At 44.9% G+C, this 18,792-nt stretch overlaps 2 protein-coding genes across 2 annotated transcripts; one reads left to right on the forward strand and one right to left on the reverse strand.

Annotated features, from left to right (window-relative positions):
* The first annotated feature begins 2,184 nt into the window (after positions 1 to 2,184).
* Positions 2,185 to 8,915, forward strand: LOC115057702 (E3 ubiquitin/ISG15 ligase TRIM25-like). Its single transcript, XM_029524893.1, has 2 exons — positions 2,185 to 3,879; positions 6,704 to 8,915. The coding sequence occupies exons 1-2, from the start codon at positions 2,206 to 2,208 to the stop codon at positions 8,384 to 8,386; spliced, it is 3,357 nt and encodes a 1,118-aa protein (XP_029380753.1). The 5' UTR covers positions 2,185 to 2,205; the 3' UTR covers positions 8,387 to 8,915.
* Positions 8,916 to 14,373: 5,458 nt separating this feature from the next.
* On the reverse strand, positions 14,374 to 16,472 carry LOC115057169 (tripartite motif-containing protein 16-like). Its single transcript, XM_029524066.1, has one exon. The coding sequence runs from the start codon at positions 16,442 to 16,444 to the stop codon at positions 14,768 to 14,770; it is 1,677 nt and encodes a 558-aa protein (XP_029379926.1). The 5' UTR covers positions 16,445 to 16,472; the 3' UTR covers positions 14,374 to 14,767.
* Between the last annotated feature and the right edge of the window lie 2,320 nt (positions 16,473 to 18,792).

Below are 18,792 nucleotides of genomic sequence, written 5' to 3' on the forward strand. Positions count from 1 at the left end.
AAAAAGGCACTTTAAGCGCTTTATTTGTTGCACTTTTTTGTCTGATGGAATGTGTGGTGGACGCTTTGAATAAAGAAAAATATTCCTCCCCAACTAATCTTGTCATTTTTTGCAGAACATAAGTCATTAAGTGCTTTTAAGAAAAGACCTATTAACAATATAGGTTAGGTTTCAGTTAAGAATGAGTTTAATACCAGTGTAATAAAAATGTCAATCAACCTACCTTGGTCAAATCTTAAACACAGGTCTTTTACTGGACCCGATGGTGGAGCTGCAGAGCTTCTCCTGCATCCGCACTGACAGAAGTGACTCCTCGGGGAAAGAGTTTGGAAATATCATTGTCTGTTTAGCATATATTCCCCCAGCGGTAACGCTGGCAGGGATATTATATCTGACTGTGTCCTCTCCCAACTTCAGCGCTCTCCGGGGGCCCTGGTTTTTGTTTTAGGTTCGAGCCAGCCTTACCAGGGTTCCAGCAATATGTGAAACACGCAACAAGGAACACACCTGTACTCCACAAATGCTTTGTTAATGTAGCGGGGGCCTACAGGCCTAAAATTCTCCCTCCAATTGCTAACTGGGATCACTCAACTGTGTACCTTATGCCTCCTTATAAACCGGCTTTGCAGTCCAGTAAGCTCCAGCTCAAAACTGTTCTGAGATGGACTGAGGATAGTACAGAGACTCTGCGTGGTTACTTCCTCAGCACCGATTGGAGCTTCTTCCACAGCTTAGATCTAGAAGAAGCCACAACAACCATCACTCATTATATCAACTTTTGTGTGGATAATGTAGTGGAGAAAAAAGAAATCCTACATTTCCCCAATAATAAAGTTTTTAAAAACAAAGGCCGAGCGGCTCTCGTGGTGGCTCAGAGAGAGCTCAATCACCTGCTGAGGAAAGCAAAGGACCGGCACCACACACAGCGTTAAGGAAATGGACAACAGAAGATTATGGGACTGTATGAGAAGCATCACATGTCCCTAGATCTAGATCTAGATCCTAGATTCACTCGTCCCTCTGGAGAATGTGAACGCCACATTACACCGCAGCAGGTGCACGCTGTTTTTGCCCGGTCCTGATGGCCCGCCTGCCTTCTTGATTAAAAGCTGCGCAGCCGAGTTAGCTGCTGCCTTCTACAGTCATACAGTGCCTGACCTGTGGAAAAAATCTGGTATTGTGGTTGATAGTGACTACAGGCCAGTCTCATTGACTTCAGATGTCACAAAATGTTTAGAAAGAATTATCGTTGACACGTCCAATCTGACGTTGCCCCTTACAGTTTGCTTACAGACGAGGTCGTGGTGCAGAGGATGCAGCTATCACTGTCACCCATGTGATCAACAAACATCTTGAGAATCCAAAAGCTTACGCCCGTGTTTTATTTGCTGATTTTAGTTTGGCTTTTAACACTGTGCAGCCTTGACTGATCATACAGAAACTAATTCATATAAAGGTTGACACTTTTATCATCAAACAGTTTTATTCTTTCGTAACTAACAGATCACAACAAGTCGGTGTAAACAGCTCGCTGTCAGCCACGAGGCGGTGTAGCAAAGGCGTGCCCCAGGGCTGCGTCAGCTCCCCTCTTCTTTTTACAGTTCACATCCTAACAACCATGTCATCAAATTTTCAGACGATACCATCATCCTAAGACTGCTAGATATAAATTCCTGCCCCTCTGTGTACGGCAGTGAGAGAGCCTCCTTCAAAACCTGGTGTGATAAAAACTTCTTGGTGTTAAACACTAAAAAGACAAAGGAGATGACTTTTGACCTCAGGGAAATCACAGCTCATGACCCGGTAATCATTAACGACTGCGTCATTGAACGAGAGTCCTCATATAAATACCTGGGCCTTATGGTGTCCAATAATCTATCGTGGAGTAATCATGTGGACTTCCTCTGTACCAGACTTGCTCAGAGGCTACACTTCCTCAGAAGGTTGCGGCTGTTCGGTGCCAGAACTGAGGTTATGTTAACATTCTCCAACGCTGTGTTAGCCGGTAGCCGGTTAGCCGGTGTTAGCCGGTTAACACAGAATCCAGCTGTTCCTCCTCCTGATGATCCTCCCTCTTCTTCCTGCTCTGATCACGTGTCTCCTCAGATCTACAGTCTGAAGGGGGTGGAGACATTTTTACAGCAGACAGCAAACTAGTTTCACTTTTGATAACAGAAACTCAGACGGCTGTCACTGAGAGGAGAAATGGAGCAGAAAGGGCTTCATCTGGAAACCATCTGCTGTTCTATCTGTCTGGATCTACTGAAGGATCCGGTGACTATTCCCTGTGGACACAGCTACTGTATGAACTGTATTAAATCCCACTGGGACGGAGAGGATGAGAAGAACATCTACAGCTGCCCTCAGTGTAGGAAGGCCTTCATACCGAGGCCTGTTCTGGAGAAAAACACCATGTTAGCAGTTTTAGTGGAGCAGCTGAAGAAGACTGGACTCCAAGCTGCTCCTGCTGATCACTGCTATGCTGGACCTGAAGATGTGGCCTGTGATTTCTGCACCGGGAGAAAACTGAAAGCTGTCAAGTCCTGTTTGGTTTGTTTGGCCTCTTACTGTGAGAAACACCTGCAGCCTCATTATGATGTAGCTCCACTGAAGAAACACAAGCTGGTGGAGCCCTCTGAGAAGCTCCAGGAGAACATCTGCTCTCGTCATGATGAGGTGATGAAGATGTTCTGCCGTACTGATCAGCAGTGTATCTGTTTTCTCTGTTCTCTGGAGGAACATAAAGGCCACGACACAGTCTCAGCTGCAGCAGAAAGGACTGAGAGGCAGAGAGAGCTGGAGCTGAGTCGACAACAAATCCAGCAGAGAATCCAGGACAGAGACAAAGATGTGAAGCTGCTTCAACAGGAGGTGGAGGCCATCAACGGCTCTGCTGATAAAGCAGTGGAGGACACTGAGAAGATCTTCACTCAGCTGATCCGTCTCATGGAGAGAAGAAGGTCTGATGTGAAGCAGCAGATCAGATCCCAGCAGGAAACTGAAGTGAGTCGAGTCAAAGAGCTTCAGGAGAAGCTGGAGCAGGAGATCACTGAGCTGAAGAGGAAAGACGCTGAGCTGAAGCTGCTCTCACACACAGAGGATCACACCCAGTTTCTACACAACTACCCCTCAGTGTCAGCTCTCAGTGAAGCTACAGACTCATCCAGCATCAACATCCGTCCTCTGAGATACTTTGAGGATGTGACAGCAGCTGTGTCAGAGCTCAGAGATCAGCTACAGGACGTTCTGAGACAGGAATGGACAAACGTCTCACTCATTGGAACTGAATTAGATGTTTTACTGCCACAACCAGAACCAGAACCAAAGACCAGAACTGAATTCTTAAGATATTCACAGGAAATCACTCTGGATCCAAAAACAGCACACAGATATCTGTTTTTATCTGAAGGAAACAGAAAAGTTACACTAATGACTAAAGATCAGTCTTATTCTGATCATCCAGACAGATTCACTGTCTGGTGGTATCAGGTCCTGAGCAGAGAGAGTCTGACAGGACGTTGTTACTGGGAGGTGGAGAGGAGAGGAGGAGTTTCTGTAGCAGTCGCATACAAGAATATCAGCAGAGTAGGGAAGTTCAATGAATGTGAATTTGGATCCAATAACAAATCTTGGGCTTTAGTCTGTAAACAAAAGAGTTTTACATTCTGGTCCAACAACATCCAGACTGCAGTCTCAGGTCCTCCGTCCTCCAGAGTCGGAGTGTACCTGGATCACAGAGCAGGTATTCTGTCCTTCTACAGCGTCTCTGAAACCATGACTCTCCTCCACAGAGTCCAGACCACATTCACTCAGCCTCTGCATGCTGGATTCTGGCTTAACTCTACTGTTGGAAACACAGCTGAGTTGTGTAAACTGAAATAGACATTAGTGAGTTAAATGTGTCTTTTAGTTCCTGAATGTATTCAGTGTGTCTGTGTGTTGCTGAATCATTGTCAGCACTTTGACCTGCTCTCATCTCTTGTTGTGTTGATATCTGAGTGTGTTCAGGTGGAGCTGGAGCTGTGGAGGAGATCACAGCTCCTCATGCTGTTAGTTTGACCTAAACTCACATTTGTCAGCATGAAAACAAACTTCTGTGTGTCCTGAATGTTGAAGTGTAAAGAAAGAAATCAGCTGTTATATTTCATGGATGTGTTTGTCCCGACAAAGCAGCTTGTAAAAAGATGTATGAGCTTTAATCAAACTGTGGTTATCAGGAGTCATGATTTCGTTTCCCTCTCTGAGCTGAAACAAACTGGTTGTAAATAAAGTGAATGAGTTCATGGAATCACTGAACAAAAGTCATTTTATGGAGCTAAAGCTTCACCTGAGTTACATCAGACAGTTTCCACACAGATCAGGTCCAGACCAAACTTTGGAGCCATTAAAGAGACCGTGGAGCCAGGTGAGTTGTGGGCAGACAATCAAATAGTGTAAATCATACACAGTTGGTTTTCCTGATGAATTCGTAGCATGGGGAATAATTCTTGATGTTTTAAAGCTGGTTAACTTGCTGACGTGACGCTGTCCCTTTAAGAGCAGCGCACTGTTAGATCTCGCGAGACTTCTGACACCGGAAGCTGCAGAGCCGATGGAAGTCGCGGGAGTTTTCAAGTTGGTCATAAACCGTGTGTGTGGTTTCCCGCCACGCTGAGAGCAACCCGGAACAGCGTGATGCTGATAATGTGTACATACTGCAGATAGTCACATCACAGTGTGCTGATTATGTCAACAAAATGTTGTTTTGTGTGCTTCTGACCAATTAGAGGGGAGAGACGTGTGTGTTTGGCGGGAAGCTCCACACCGGAAGTGAGTGACTTCATGACTTCCTTTGAACAATTTGTTTAAAGTCATTTAGGAGTGTTTTATTTCTTCACCAATGTACATGTCGTGTGACTTAATGCTCTTCCATGTGAGGGGACTGAATTGTGTGGCTCAACAAATGCAGCCTACTGTTGTGTTTTTTCTTTGGATTCAGAGCTGAGTCGCTGCTCTTTTCTTCGGATAGTTCTGTAATTTTGGTCCTGGAACTGCTTCGATTCAGCGATTCAAGTGCTGCTGACTTTCCTGTGCCATCCTTCATCATCACTGAAGGGGACGGCCGGTCAGCGTCCAGCTTATTTAAAGGAAAGTGTTCAGGAGACATCGGTCAATGTTTGGATTTATTTTATTGTTGGAGATTTGGCAGATAGCTTTTGTTTGATTTTGTAGAACTTTCTAGTTAATGTCGCCTATTTCATGCAGTCGGGGGAATAAAGGACCCACGACATTTATTGTGTCTGTGTCTGGTCTCCTGATTTTATGACCAGGCCACATTTAAGAGGCAGAAGGCTCAGACGGGACCAGACTGGGGGGGTCATCTGCCTCGACCGGTTGGGTTGACAGAGGGGGGGTCTACAGCAGCACGACGCTGCAGACTCGCTGGCTCAGTCCTTAACCAGCCCGGAGAGTCGGCCATATTGAAGGCGGTGTGGGGGGTGGTAGTGGAACATTAAACCCTCAGATGGAGTCTGCATCGGACTTCCTGCCGCTCACATTCATCAGTTGGCGGGTGGAACGTTCACCTGGCCGCCATCTTGGTAGGTGGACTCTGTGAAGCCGGTTACAGGAAGGACGCCTCGCTGTTGTTCTGCTGTACCGACAGCTGCTCTGTTCAGATCACCTGTCACAGGTAAGCCTGAACTTTATTTCTGCTTGTATTTGGCGTCACAACGTCGTGTTGTGAGCTTCATTAGCTGACCTGAATAACGCTCAGAGCGCCGTCGAGCTAGCTTCCAGACAACGTTCAGGCTGAATCTGTTGTGTTTTCAGAAGTTCACAGAAATGTTTTATATTCGTCTCAATCGGCCCATCTGTGTTAAATAAATACTCATTTTTGGTCTCAATCATTGTCACTGCTGTACTTAAATGAAAATAAATAACTGAATCTAGAAATGATTTGTTGAAGTCACTTAAATGGAAACGTTTGTCCTTTTTACTCAGAAAACTCCCCGTTTGCACATGTGACTATAAGACAACCTTCACATATCAAACTCTGTTATCTGTCAGTGGATTTGACTGAATTGTCCTGAAAGCTGCACAAAACGAGACATGAAGCAGTGGTGGCACCAAGTGGCAGTAAGAGGGAACTGATGAGTTTAATCCATCTCAGAGTTTACAGCCAAATGAAACAGTCCCTCGATAATTCACTCCTGTTATCAGCTGAACTTCAAGGTCCGGCTGATATACAAGACTCTTCTGTCTAATTCCATTTGAATTAGTGCCATCATTCTCTCATGTGACAGACAGACTGTCCCGTACCAGCTGACGTCTGCTCTCATGTATTTCTTTGGTTCTCTAGATAATATAGAGACAAAGAATGATTCACACCTCCAGATATTTTTAAGTCACCGATGGGCTTTGGACTGTCGAGGGTCAAACTCATCGAGGGTGTAAAAGGTGACGGCCGACCGACAAAACTACTCGAATACAGTTTGATCAGTTAAAACCAAATAAAGACTTTCACCAACCTACATTATAAATAAAAGGTTAAACACAGAATCCAGCTGTTCCTCCTCCTGATGACCCTCCCTCTTCTTCCTGCTCTGATCACGTGTCTCCTCAGATCTACAGTCTGAAGGGGGTGGAGACATTTTTACAGCAGACAGCAAACTAGTTTCACTTTTGATAACAGAAACTCAGACGGCCGTCACTGAGAGGAGAAATGGAGCAGAAAGGAGTTCAGCTGGACCAGGAAACCTTCTCCTGTTCCATCTGTCTGGATCTACTGAAGGATCCGGTGACGACTACCTGTGGACACAGCTACTGTATGGACTGTATTAAATCCCACTGGGATGGAGAGGATGAGAAGAAAATCTACAGCTGCCCTCAGTGTAGGGAGGCCTTCATACCGAGGCCTGTTCTGGAGAAAAACACCATGTTAGCAGTTTTAGTGGAGCAGCTGAAGAAGACTGGACTCCAAGCTGCTCCTGCTGATCACTGCTATGCTGGACCTGAAGATGTGGCCTGTGATTTCTGCACCGGGAGAAAACTGAAAGCTGTCAAGTCCTGTCTGGTTTGTTTGGTCTCTTACTGTGAGAAACACCTGCAGCCTCATTATGATGTAGCTCCACTGAAGAAACACAAGCTGGTGGAGCCCTCTGAGAAGCTCCAGGAGAACATCTGCTCTCGTCATGATGAGGTGATGAAGATGTTCTGCCGTACTGATCAGCAGTGTATCTGTTATCTCTGCTCTCTGGAGGAACATAAAGGCCACGACACAGTCTCAGCTGCAGCAGAAAGGACTGAGAGGCAGAGAGAGCTGGAGCTGAGTCGACAACAAATCCAGCAGAGAATCCAGGACAGAGACAAAGATGTGAAGCTGCTTCAACAGGAGGTGGAGGCCATCAACGGCTCTGCTGATAAAGCAGTGGAGGACACTGAGAAGATCTTCACTCAGCTGATCCGTCTCATGGAGAGAAGAAGGTCTGATGTGAAGCAGCAGATCAGATCCCAGCAGGAAACTGAAGTGAGTCGAGTCAAAGAGCTTCAGGAGAAGCTGGAGCAGGAGATCACTGAGCTGAAGAGGAAAGACGCTGAGCTGAAGCTGCTCTCACACACAGAGGATCACACCCAGTTTCTACACAACTACCCCTCAGTGTCAGCTCTCAGTGAAGCTACAGACTCATCCAGCATCAACATCCGTCCTCTGAGATACTTTGAGGATGTGACAGCAGCTGTGTCAGAGCTCAGAGATCAGCTACAGGACGTTCTGAGACAGGAATGGACAAACGTCTCACTGACAGTGACTGACGTGGATGTTTCACTGTCAGAACCAGAACCAGAACCAAAGACCAGAACTGAGTTCTTAAGATATTCACAGGAAATCACTCTGGATCCAAACACAGCACACAGATATCTGTTATTATCTGAAGGAAACAGAAAAGTTACTCGAATGAGTGAAGTTCAGTCTTATTCTGATCATCCAGACAGATTCACTTACTATTGTCAGGTCCTGAGCAGAGAGAGTCTGACTGGACGTTGTTACTGGGAGGTGGAGTGGAGAGGAGAGAGAGTTTTTATAGCAGTCACATACAAGAATATCAGCAGAGTAGGGAAGAGTAATGAATCTGCATTTGGATTCAATAACAAATCTTGGGCTTTAGACTGTAAACAAAACAGTTTTACATTCTGGTTCAACAGAATCCAGACTCCAGTCTCAGGTCCTCCGTCCTCCAGAGTCGGAGTGTACCTGGATCACAGAGCAGGTATTCTGTCCTTCTACAGCGTCTCTGAAACCATGACTCTCCTCCACAGAGTCCAGACCACATTCACTCAGCCTCTACATGCTGGACTCTGGCTTAACTCTACTGTTGGAAACACAGCTGAGTTCTTTGAACTGAAATAGACGTTAGTGAGTTAAATGTGTCTTTTAGTTCCTGAATGTATTCAGTGTGTCTGTGTGTTGCTGAATCATTGTCTGCACTTTGACCTGCTCTCATCTCTTGTTGTGTTGATGTCTGAGTGTGTTCAGGTGGAGCTGGAGCTGTGGAGGAGATCACCGCTCCTCATGCTGTTAGTTTGACCTAAACTCACATTTGTCAGCATGAAAACAAACTTCTGTGTGTCCTGAATGTTGAAGTGTAAAGAAAGAAATCAGCTGTTATATTTCATGGATGTGTTTGTCCCGACAAAGCAGCTTGTAAAAAGATGTATGAGCTTTAATCAAACTGTGGTTATCAGGAGTCATGATTTCGTTTCCCTCTCTGAGCTGAAACAAACTGGTTGTAAATAAAGTGAATGAGTTCATATCTGATGATTTCATCTGTCTGATGGGTCTGAATGTGTATTTCATGTCTTTCAGGTGTTTTTTGTTTTTTGAGCCCAAACTGAAATCAACTTTCTGTCACTGTCTGTTGACAATAAAGTTTTTTTGAATTGAACTGAACTGACTTTACTGATCTGTCCAAAGGTAGATTCAGTCAGAAACTCAGATCCACATTCCTGATGACACCAAGAGTTGTAACATGGAGACACAGAGCTCTGCTTTCTCTACGTCAGGCTGCTCATTTCTGCCTTCACACGCTGAGTCCTGGAAACTGGAAACACCAGTCCTGAAACCAGCTCAGCAAAGAAATAAGGAATAAGCTCTCAACTGAAACCGACAAAGATTGTGTTAGTGGCGTACGGCGGAGTTCGGCGAAACCAGAAGGAACAGTTTCACTCAAGTGCTCCACTGCCCAAACCAAATCCAACCTGCTGTTCCACATACCAAACCACTCAGACACAGCTATCCCAGGCAAGGATGCAGGACGACCTCTTAAAAGCAGAAGTTATTTCACAGTAACTGAGCCAACAACATGGTCAGTGGCCTTGTAGTCACTGAGAAGAAAGACAAGAAGACGTTGAGGGTTTGCCTCAATCCTTCACACTTAAATAAAGCTGTTATGAGACAGCATCACTCAATTCCCACAGCAGATGAGGTGTTGTGTAAACTTTCTGGAAAGAAACTCTTCACAGTGCCAGACGAGAAGGTTTCAGCACCTACCATTTGGGATCAAGTCTGCGAGGGAAGTTTTCCAGCAGCGCAACTGTGAAACATTTGGTGACATCACGGGTGTTCACATAATTGCTGATGATTATCGCTGCATCCACAGAAAAAGGAACATGATGAAGTGATGACCTGAGCAAAGAGAAGATCCGAGACGAGGTGAACGGCGTCAGATACACGGGCCATGTTGTGACCTCAGACGGTGTTGAAGTGGACAATGCAAAAGTTAAGGCAGTAGTTGACATGCCTTCACCCACGGACAGACCTGCACTGCAACGCATGCTTGGGATGATCAAGTATCTCTCACAGAACGACAGCCACAGCACCGTTGAGGCGGCTGTTGAGAAAGAGCCGTGTGTGGCAATGAGGGAGCTGTAAAGAAACAAAAGAAGGCACTCATAACAGCCCCTGTTCTCAAATTGTGTGACCCAAAGAAAGCTGCCGTGATACAAGCAGATGCATCCGAGGACGGTTTAGCTGCACGTCTAATGCAAGATGGACATCCTATTGCCTCTGCATCCAGAGCTCCAACAGACAGGAGCTTCTGGCTATTGTGATTTCAGTCAAACGCTTTCATCAGTACGCCTGTGCAGTCGGATCACAAACCTTTGGAAAGCCACTGGGAACAGCTCCGTCCACAGCGGATGTTACATCAGCTGTAACGTTACGACCTGAATATAATCTACACGCCAGGTAAAGAGTTACTGATCGCACGAGCAACTACACAAGAGCAACAGAGGCAGCGTGACAGTTTGGATGAAAAAGTGATCTACACTCTGGAGCCAACAGAGGCCCTCAGCACAGAGACTCTGGCACAGTTAAAGCACGACATATTGCAGACATTGCTGGACATTCACAGGCGAGCCTGGCCACAGCACAGGAAACAAGTCGACAAAAAGGTGACACAGTGTCAATAAGAGACAGAATCATTCTGCCGAGCGAACTGAGCTCAGACATGTCACAGAGGCTGCATGCAGCACACCAAAGCTCTGGCCAGAGGACACTGGTGTTGGCCAGGTATGACAAGGGACACCAGACAATGGCTGCATCTGTGCAACTTGCCAGCAGTTCCAACCCCGCCACCAGAGGGAGCCAACCATCTGATGAAATGCCAGAGCTCCCTGGGCTGAAAGCAGGAGGAGACATATTTGAAATCAGTGGTCAGTCATTCTAACCATCAGAGACAACACAGCACCTGCTGATGAGGCTGCATGTGTGGAGCTTCATCTCCTCCACAGATGGGCCAAACCAGAAGGGGCCGAGTTATCAGGCCACCAGTAAGATTCAAAGACTGTGTGTTAGACAATAAGTGCATACAATCTTCAACTAATGTGTTTATTAAAAAGAGAGAGACGGTAGATGGAGTGTTCAGCTCCAAGCTGGGACAAATGTGTCTGTGTCCAATAAAGGTGCTGGACCTCACAGCTCATATGGACAGAAACAGAAAAAGGCAGTGGAGCTGAGAGCAGTTCAGCACAGTTCACTGAGTTCTAACACAGAAATTATTCACATTATTTTATTACAGACATTTTACATTTATATATGAGAGATTTTATTTTGTGATATAACAAGATATTCTGTCCATACATATAAACTTTAAATGTATAAAAACTATAAGGAATCTTTCAGTAAACAGCGAGTATCGTTTAAGTAGTCATTTAATCATTTAATCTCGTGGCCGGGCCGAGTGTCCTCTTTTCTGGAAATCAAAATCTGCTCACCGTAAAAAAAAATATGTTATATAGGATCTAAATTTGTTGTCAGGCTTCCTCTCTCGCCTTGTTTGTAGAAACAGTGTTCTTTTAGCTGTTCTTAAAGCCGTGTCAGAATAACTCGTGCTTTTAGGAGGGAACATACCTCATCATAAAATGTATTTTAGCCAAGATGATAAAAAAAACGAACCTTCCAACAAAGTACAGGACATCCTCAATGCTGCTTTCAGCCCTCTGTTGTACATCTGCGGATCAGTGGCTCTAAAAGAGGCAGCTTCTTTAGTGCAGTCCACAGCACTTGTTAGAAAAGTGAATCCACCTGCTGTGTGTGAGAAATCTGTTAAGGTTAGCTCTGGTTGTGAACCCCATGCTGAACTTTTTTCCTTCACAGACTCAGCACATCAGGTTAGCATAAATGGTTCAACATGCTGATGCAGCAGGGCCTTTTGGAAGGACGACCACAAGCCTTAGGTTTCTACTCATGAAGTGGCAGAAGGCTAAATATCACATCGAACGCTAACCTGGCAAATGGTTTGCCTTCTCCTTGAAGGACATTTCACACGGCTCCTCGTGGCCCCGCAGAGCTGCTGGAACCATAAGATGAAGATGAACATGAAGATGTTTCAGCACGGCATCACACATTTCGTCCTGTCCTGATCTCAATGTGGCCCTTTCCATTCCTACCATTGGAAAGGAAGCATCCATTATACCGCTAAAGTTATTTTTCCTCCAAGAACACCAGAGTTCTCTGATTTTGTTAAAGCCCTCCCCTTTTCCCCTCCTCACTCAAGTTTTCTGAGCTATGAATTTTGCATCATTTCCTCTTTCTCTTCATCAGACACTGCTGTTTCTATCCCGCTCTTTAGTACTGGAGATTGTCTCTCTCTTTGGATTCCTCTCATTCTCTTTATCATATTCCAGATATCATCAATTGGAGTTGTTCTTCCAATTTCATTGCAAAATGTTTTCCAACTTGTTCTTTTAGCACGACGAATAGTTTTCCAAACTTTTGCCTGAGCTCGCTTATACTTCATTAAGTTTTGGAAATGATGAGTCTGTCTTAGCATTTTAAAAGCTTTGTTCCTTTTCTTTAACTGCCTTAGAACATTCTTCCGTGCAGTTCTCTTAATCTTTCCTTTGCTTTTAGGGATTGCCTCATGGGCCGCTTTTAACTGTACATTTTTAATCATTCTCTAAATTTCCTCTGTACTCTCTTTCAGATCGACTCTGTGCATTTCACGCTCACGTATATATTCAAACAATTCCCAATTCGCCTTAGCAAACATCCATTTCCCTACTGTGCATCCTTGGTAAGTACTTTTCATCATTTTCCAAAAAGCTGGATGGTGATCATTCCCAACAGAAGATTCCTCTGACACGCCCCACTCACATTTCCCTGCCAGTTGCCGAGACACAAACATTAAACGAAGTGTTGAAGTCTTTCCTGTGCGAACGTCCGTTCTGGTTCCTCTCCCATCATTTAAACACACCATGTTCCTTTCATTAAAAAGTTTTTCTGTGTCTTCACCATTTAAATCAGTTTTCCTTCCTCCCCACAAAGTGCTACGCTCATTAAAATCCCCACATATAAGCACATTTGTGAAAACAGAATTCTCTGAAGTTTTTAACATGGATTGTAGGAATTGGTAATCACCAGCTCACCTCCCTCTGTCCATATTTCTACAGTTACACACTGAAGTTCAGCTCCTTTTCCCATCTCTCTGTGTGCAATTCCTTCTCTTTCCTGTCATATCTGATAGTTGTATCCACCTATCCTGAAATCTAGTGCGGGCTTTAACCATGTTTACACACAAATGATATCTGGTTTATTAACAAACTTCTCGCATTTCACTGTAATATCAGTCACATTATCACGGCTATCCGTTCCAACCCTGATCCTGACCGCTTCAACACTGAGGTCACCTCGTTCAACTCAGAATGATGTACAGCAGCTTTCACTACGATCTGGATTCTTTCCGTTTTAGATTTAACAACAAGCGTCGTGCTGCTGTAGACCCCCCCTCTGTCAACCCAACCGGTCGAGGCAGATGACCCCCCCAGTCTGGTCCCGTCTGAGCCTTCTGCCTCTTAAATGTGGCCTGGTCATAAAATCAGGAGACCAGACACAGACACAATAAATGTTGTGGGTCCTTTATTCCCCCGACTGCATGAAATAGGCGACATTAACTAGAAAGTTCTACAAAATCAAACAAAAGCTATCTGCCAAATCTCCAACAATAAAATAAATCCAAACATTGACCGATGTCTCCTGAACACTTTCCTTTAAATAAGCTGGACGCTGACCGGCCGTCCCCTTCAGTGATGATGAAGGATGGCACAGGAAAGTCAGCAGCACTTGAATCGCTGAATCGAAGCAGTTCCAGGACCAAAATTACAGAACTATCCGAAGAAAAGAGCAGCGACTCAGCTCTGAATCCAAAGAAAAAACACAACAGTAGGCTGCATTTGTTGAGCCACACAATTCAGTCCCCTCACATGGAAGAGCATTAAGTCACACGACATGTACATTGGTGAAGAAATAAAACACTCCTAAATGACTTTAAACAAATTATTCAAAGGAAGTCATGAAGTCACTCACTTCCGGTGTGGAGCTTCCCGCCAAACACACACGTCTCTCCCCTCTAATTGGTCAGAAACACACAAAACAACATTTTGTTGACATAATCAGCACACTGTGATGTGACTATCTGCAGTATGTACACATTATCAGCATCACGCTGTTCCGGGTTGCTCTCAGCGTGGCGGGAAACCACACACACGGTTTATGACCAACTTGAAAACTCCCGCGACTTCCATCGGCTCTGCAGCTTCCGGTGTCCGAAGTCTCGCGAGATCTAACAGTGCGCTGCTCTTAAAGGGACAGCGTCACGTCAGCAAGTTAACCAGCTTTAAAACATCAAGAATTATTCCCCATGCTACGAATTCATCAGGAAAACCAACTGTGTATGATTTACACTATTTGATTGTCTGCCCACAACTCACCTGGCTCCACGGTCTCTTTAATGGCTCCAAAGTTTGGTCTGGACCTGATCTGTGTGGAAACTGTCTGATGTAACTCAGGTGAAGCTTTGGCTCCATAAAATGACTTTTGTTCAGTGATTCCATGAACTCATTCACTTTATTTACAACCAGTTTGTTTCAGCTCAGAGAGGGAAACGAAATCATGACTCCTGATAACCACAGTTTGATTAAAGCTCATACATCTTTTTACAAGCTGCTTTGTCGGGACAAACACATCCATGAAATATAACAGCTGATTTCTTTCTTTACACTTCAACATTCAGGACACACAGAAGTTTGTTTTCATGCTGACAAATGTGAGTTTAGGTCAAACTAACAGCATGAGGAGCGGTGATCTCCTCCACAGCTCCAGCTCCACCTGAACACACTCAGACATCAACACAACAAGAGATGAGAGCAGGTCAAAGTGCTGACAATGACTCAGCAACACACAGACACACTGAATACATCCAGGAACTAAAAGACACATTTAACTCACTAACGTCTATTTCAGTTTACACAACTCAGCTGTGTCTCCGGTGGAGTAAAGTCCAAGTCCAGCATGTAGAGGCTGAGTGAATGTGGTCTGGACTCTGTGGAGGAGAGTCATGGTTTCAGAGACGCTGTAGAAGGACAGAATACCTGCTCTGTGATCCAGGTACACTCCGACTCTGGAGGACGGAGGACCTGAGACTGGAGTCTGGAAGCTGTTGGACCAGAATGTAAAACAGTTTTGGTCACAGATTAAAGCCCAAGATTTGTTATTGGATCCAAATCCACATTCATTAGAGCTCCCTGCTCTGCTGATATTCTTGTATGTGACTGCTACAGAAACTCCTCCTCTCCACTCCACCTCCCAGTAACAACGTCCAGTCAGACTCTCTCTGCTCAGGACCTGACACCAGCCAATGAATCTGTCTGGATGATCAGAATAAGACTGAACTTCACTCATTCGTGTAACTTTTCTGTTTCCTTCAGATAATAACAGATATCTGTTTACTGTGTTTGGATCCAGAGTGATATCCTGTGAATATCTTAAGAACTCAGTTCTGCTCTTTGGTTCTGGTTCTGGTTGTGGCAGTAAAACATCCACTTCAGTCACTGTCAGTGAGACGTTTGTCCATTTCTGTGTCAGAACGTCCTGTAGCTGATCTCTGAGCTCTGACACAGCTGCTGTCACATCCTCAAAGTATCTCAGAGGACGGATGTTGATGCTGGATGAGTCTGTAGCTTCACTGAGAGCTGACACTGAGGGGTAGTTGTGTAGAAACTGGGTGTGATCCTCTGTGTGTGAGAGCAGCTTCAGCTCAGCGTCTTTCCTCTTCAGCTCAGTGATCTCCTGCTCCAGCTTCTCCTGAAGCTCTTTGACTCGACTCACTTCAGTTTCCTGCTGGGATCTGATCTGCTGCTTCACATCAGACCTTCTTCTCTCCATGAGACGGATCAGCTGAGTGAAGATCTTCTCAGCGTCCTCCACTGCTTTATCAGCAGAGCCGTTGATGGCCTCCACCTCCTGTTGAAGCAGCTTCACATCTTTGTCTCTGTCCTGGATTCTCTGCTGGATTTGTTGTCGACTCAGCTCCAGCTCTCTCTGCCTCTCAGTCCTTTCTGCTGCAGCTGAGACTGTGTCGTGGCCTTTATGTTCATCCACAGAGCAGAGATAACAGATACACTGCTGATCAGTACGGCAGAACATCTTCATCACCTCATCATGACGAGAGCAGATGTTCTCCTGGAGCTTCTCAGAGGGATCCACCAGCTTGTGTTTCTTCAGTGGAGCTACATCATAATGAGGCTGCAGGTGTTTTTCACAGTAAGAGGCCAAACAAACCAAACAGGACTTGACAGCTTTCAGTTTTCTCCCGGTGCAGAAATCACAGGCCACATCTTCAGGTCCAGCATAGCAGTGATCAGCAGGAGCAGCTTGGAGTCCAGTCTTCTTCAGCTGCTCCACTAAAACTGCTAACATGGTGCTTTTCTCCAGAACAGGCCTCGGTATGAAGGCCTTCCTACACTGAGGGCAGCTGTAGATTTTCTTCTCATCCTCTCCGTCCCAGTGGGATTTAATACAGTTCATACAGTAGCTGTGTCCACAGGTAGTCGTCACCGGATCCTTCAGTAGATCCAGACAGATGGAACAGGAGAAGGTTTCCTGGTCCAGATTAACTCCTTTCTGCTCCATTTCTCCTCTCAGTGACAACGTGTCAGAGTTTCCGTTATTCAAAAGTGAAACTAGTTTTCTGTCTGCTGTAAAAATGACTCCACCCCCTTCAGACTGTAGATCTGAGGAGACACGTGATCAGAGCAGGTAGAAGAGGGAGGGTCATCAGGAGGAGGAACAGCTGGATTCAACCCCTGAAACTATCACCAGTTAACCCATGACTTTTGACTGACACATCAATAATTTGATATTTTAATAAAAACCTGACAAACTTTACAAAATAATGAGAATGTGGATTAAAGAAATGTGCAGAAACAATATGAAGGATTTAGTGGAACTGTGAAGGAGACAGAAATTGTCATCATTGTCATCAACATCTTTGTCACGAGAAAATGAGGTGTAGTGTTGCAGGATGAGGACCCAGATGCAGCAGCCAGGAACCAGGTAGGTGACGATAAGAAACTTTAATCAGAACCAAAATGACAACATGAACTGAACAGGCTGAGAGACAGCAGAACGTGGGACAACAGACATGGATCAGAACAACAATGGAGGGGACAGCGCAGACAAAGATCTGACCAGGACACAGGTGACACAGGTGATCCACATTAGGGCAGGGAAGGCAGTCAACATGGGACACAACCAGGAAGTAAAGTAACGGGGAACAGGACAGGACCAGGACTTCAAAATAAAACAGGAAGTGACAAAGACAGAACACTAAACACCAGAATGAACTGAAATGAAACCTGACAGTCATGAGATGCATCGAGCACCAACTGCCATGTCAGCGTTTCATTGAGCAGATTTGTGACACAGATTCACACCCTGTGGAACCCCCAGGGGGCATTTGTAAGACCTTCCTGTTCTCTGACTTCCTGCCAGAGTCCAAAAACGTCCACGTGAAGGTTGATCTTTGACCCTAAACTGCTGTCAGAGTGACCGTGACGGTTGTTTGTGTTCAACCATCTACATCATTCATATCTGTCTTCCTCCTCACAAGGGGCGGGACCTAAACCGAGAGTGGGCGTGGTTTGTACCAAAGTTGTATTTTTAAGCCTGAAATTTATATGAGTTGGTCAGAAGTTATATTTGATATATTTTTATGTACAGATGAATTTTTATTTCACCAAGGTAAGAAGAACGAGCCGGCCGGGGAAGAAACACAAACAGTTGACCACTTGAAGAGCCACTGATCCGTAGATGTACAACAGAGGGCTGAAAGCAGCATTGAGGATGTCCTGTACTTTGTTGGAAGGTTCGTTTTTTTTATCATCTAGGCTAAAATATGTTTTATGATGAGGTATGTTCCCTCCTAAAAGCACACGAGTTATTCTGACATGGCTTTATCTGAAATATGTGTATGAACTGCTGCTGGTTGATGACAACACACCTGTAACTCTCCTTTCATAAACAGGTTTTCCCGTCTCCTCCCATAACATGGGCCGGAGGAGCATGACCACCTGGGTGAGGAGTTTCTCAATTATCAGACCGTGCCGATGACCTCCCTTCAGGACGTGACTGAGAGGGAAAGTTTCTGGGATGGAATGGCAACACTGAAACTCAAGGTAAACTTTTTCTTTTTTTTCTGGCTACATCTGTTGCTTTAAAATTGATGCATGCATAAATTGCGTCATGCATGTAGCAAACTGTACATGTTGTATCCGAACTTTGTTACAGTATACTTACAGTATTCCTCAATAAAAATATGGTATGTACTTCCATTTAGTTCTTGGTTCTCTTCCCGTAGGTGACAGCAGCCAAAGAATTCGAGAGGCTTGCTGCCGTCACCAAGCTGATCCTGGTGTTGCCCCATTCCAACGCAGATGCTGAGAGGGTGTTTTCAGTTGTGGGACTGAACAAAACTAAACTCAGAATTAGCCTGGCATCGGATGGCACCCTGTTCTCAATAATGGCCATCAAGATGGCCGACCTGGAGCCCCCCTAAGAATTCATCAAGGCCTCCGAGAAGGCCACAGGCCAACAACCTCGCCCACAGAACCTAGAAAATGCTATCCAGCTTCTGAGCTGCACCTGTTACCGTTTATTACATTATTTTTTTCATGTGTTCACACATTGTATTGCTTAAAAAGGCACTTTAAGCGCTTTATTTGTTGCACTTTTTTGTCTGATAGAATGTGTGGTGGACGCTTTGAATAAAGAAAAATATTCCTCCCCAACTAATCTTGTCATTTTTTGCAGAACATAAGTCATTAAGTGCTTTTAAGAAAAGACCTATTAACAATATAGGTTAGGTTTCAGTTAAGAATGAGTTTAATACCACTGTAATAAAAATGTCAATCAACCTACCTTGGTCAAATCTTAAACACAGGTCTTTTACTGGACCCGATGGTGGAGCTGCAGAGCTTCTC

This window comes from Echeneis naucrates, chromosome 17 (genome assembly GCF_900963305.1).
Source record: "Echeneis naucrates chromosome 17, fEcheNa1.1, whole genome shotgun sequence".
NCBI lineage: Eukaryota > Metazoa > Chordata > Actinopteri > Carangiformes > Echeneidae > Echeneis > Echeneis naucrates.

Coding starts and splice junctions, on each gene's coding strand:
- LOC115057169 (XM_029524066.1), bottom strand. CDS start 16,444: ATGGAGCAGAAAGGAGTTAATCTGGACCAGGAAACCTTCTCCTGTTCC.
- LOC115057702 (XM_029524893.1), top strand. CDS start 2,206: ATGGAGCAGAAAGGGCTTCATCTGGAAACCATCTGCTGTTCTATCTGT. Junction 3,880..6,703: donor CTGAGTTGTGTAAACTGAAA/TAGACATTAGTG, acceptor CTGAGAGGAGAA/ATGGAGCAGAAAGGAGTTCA.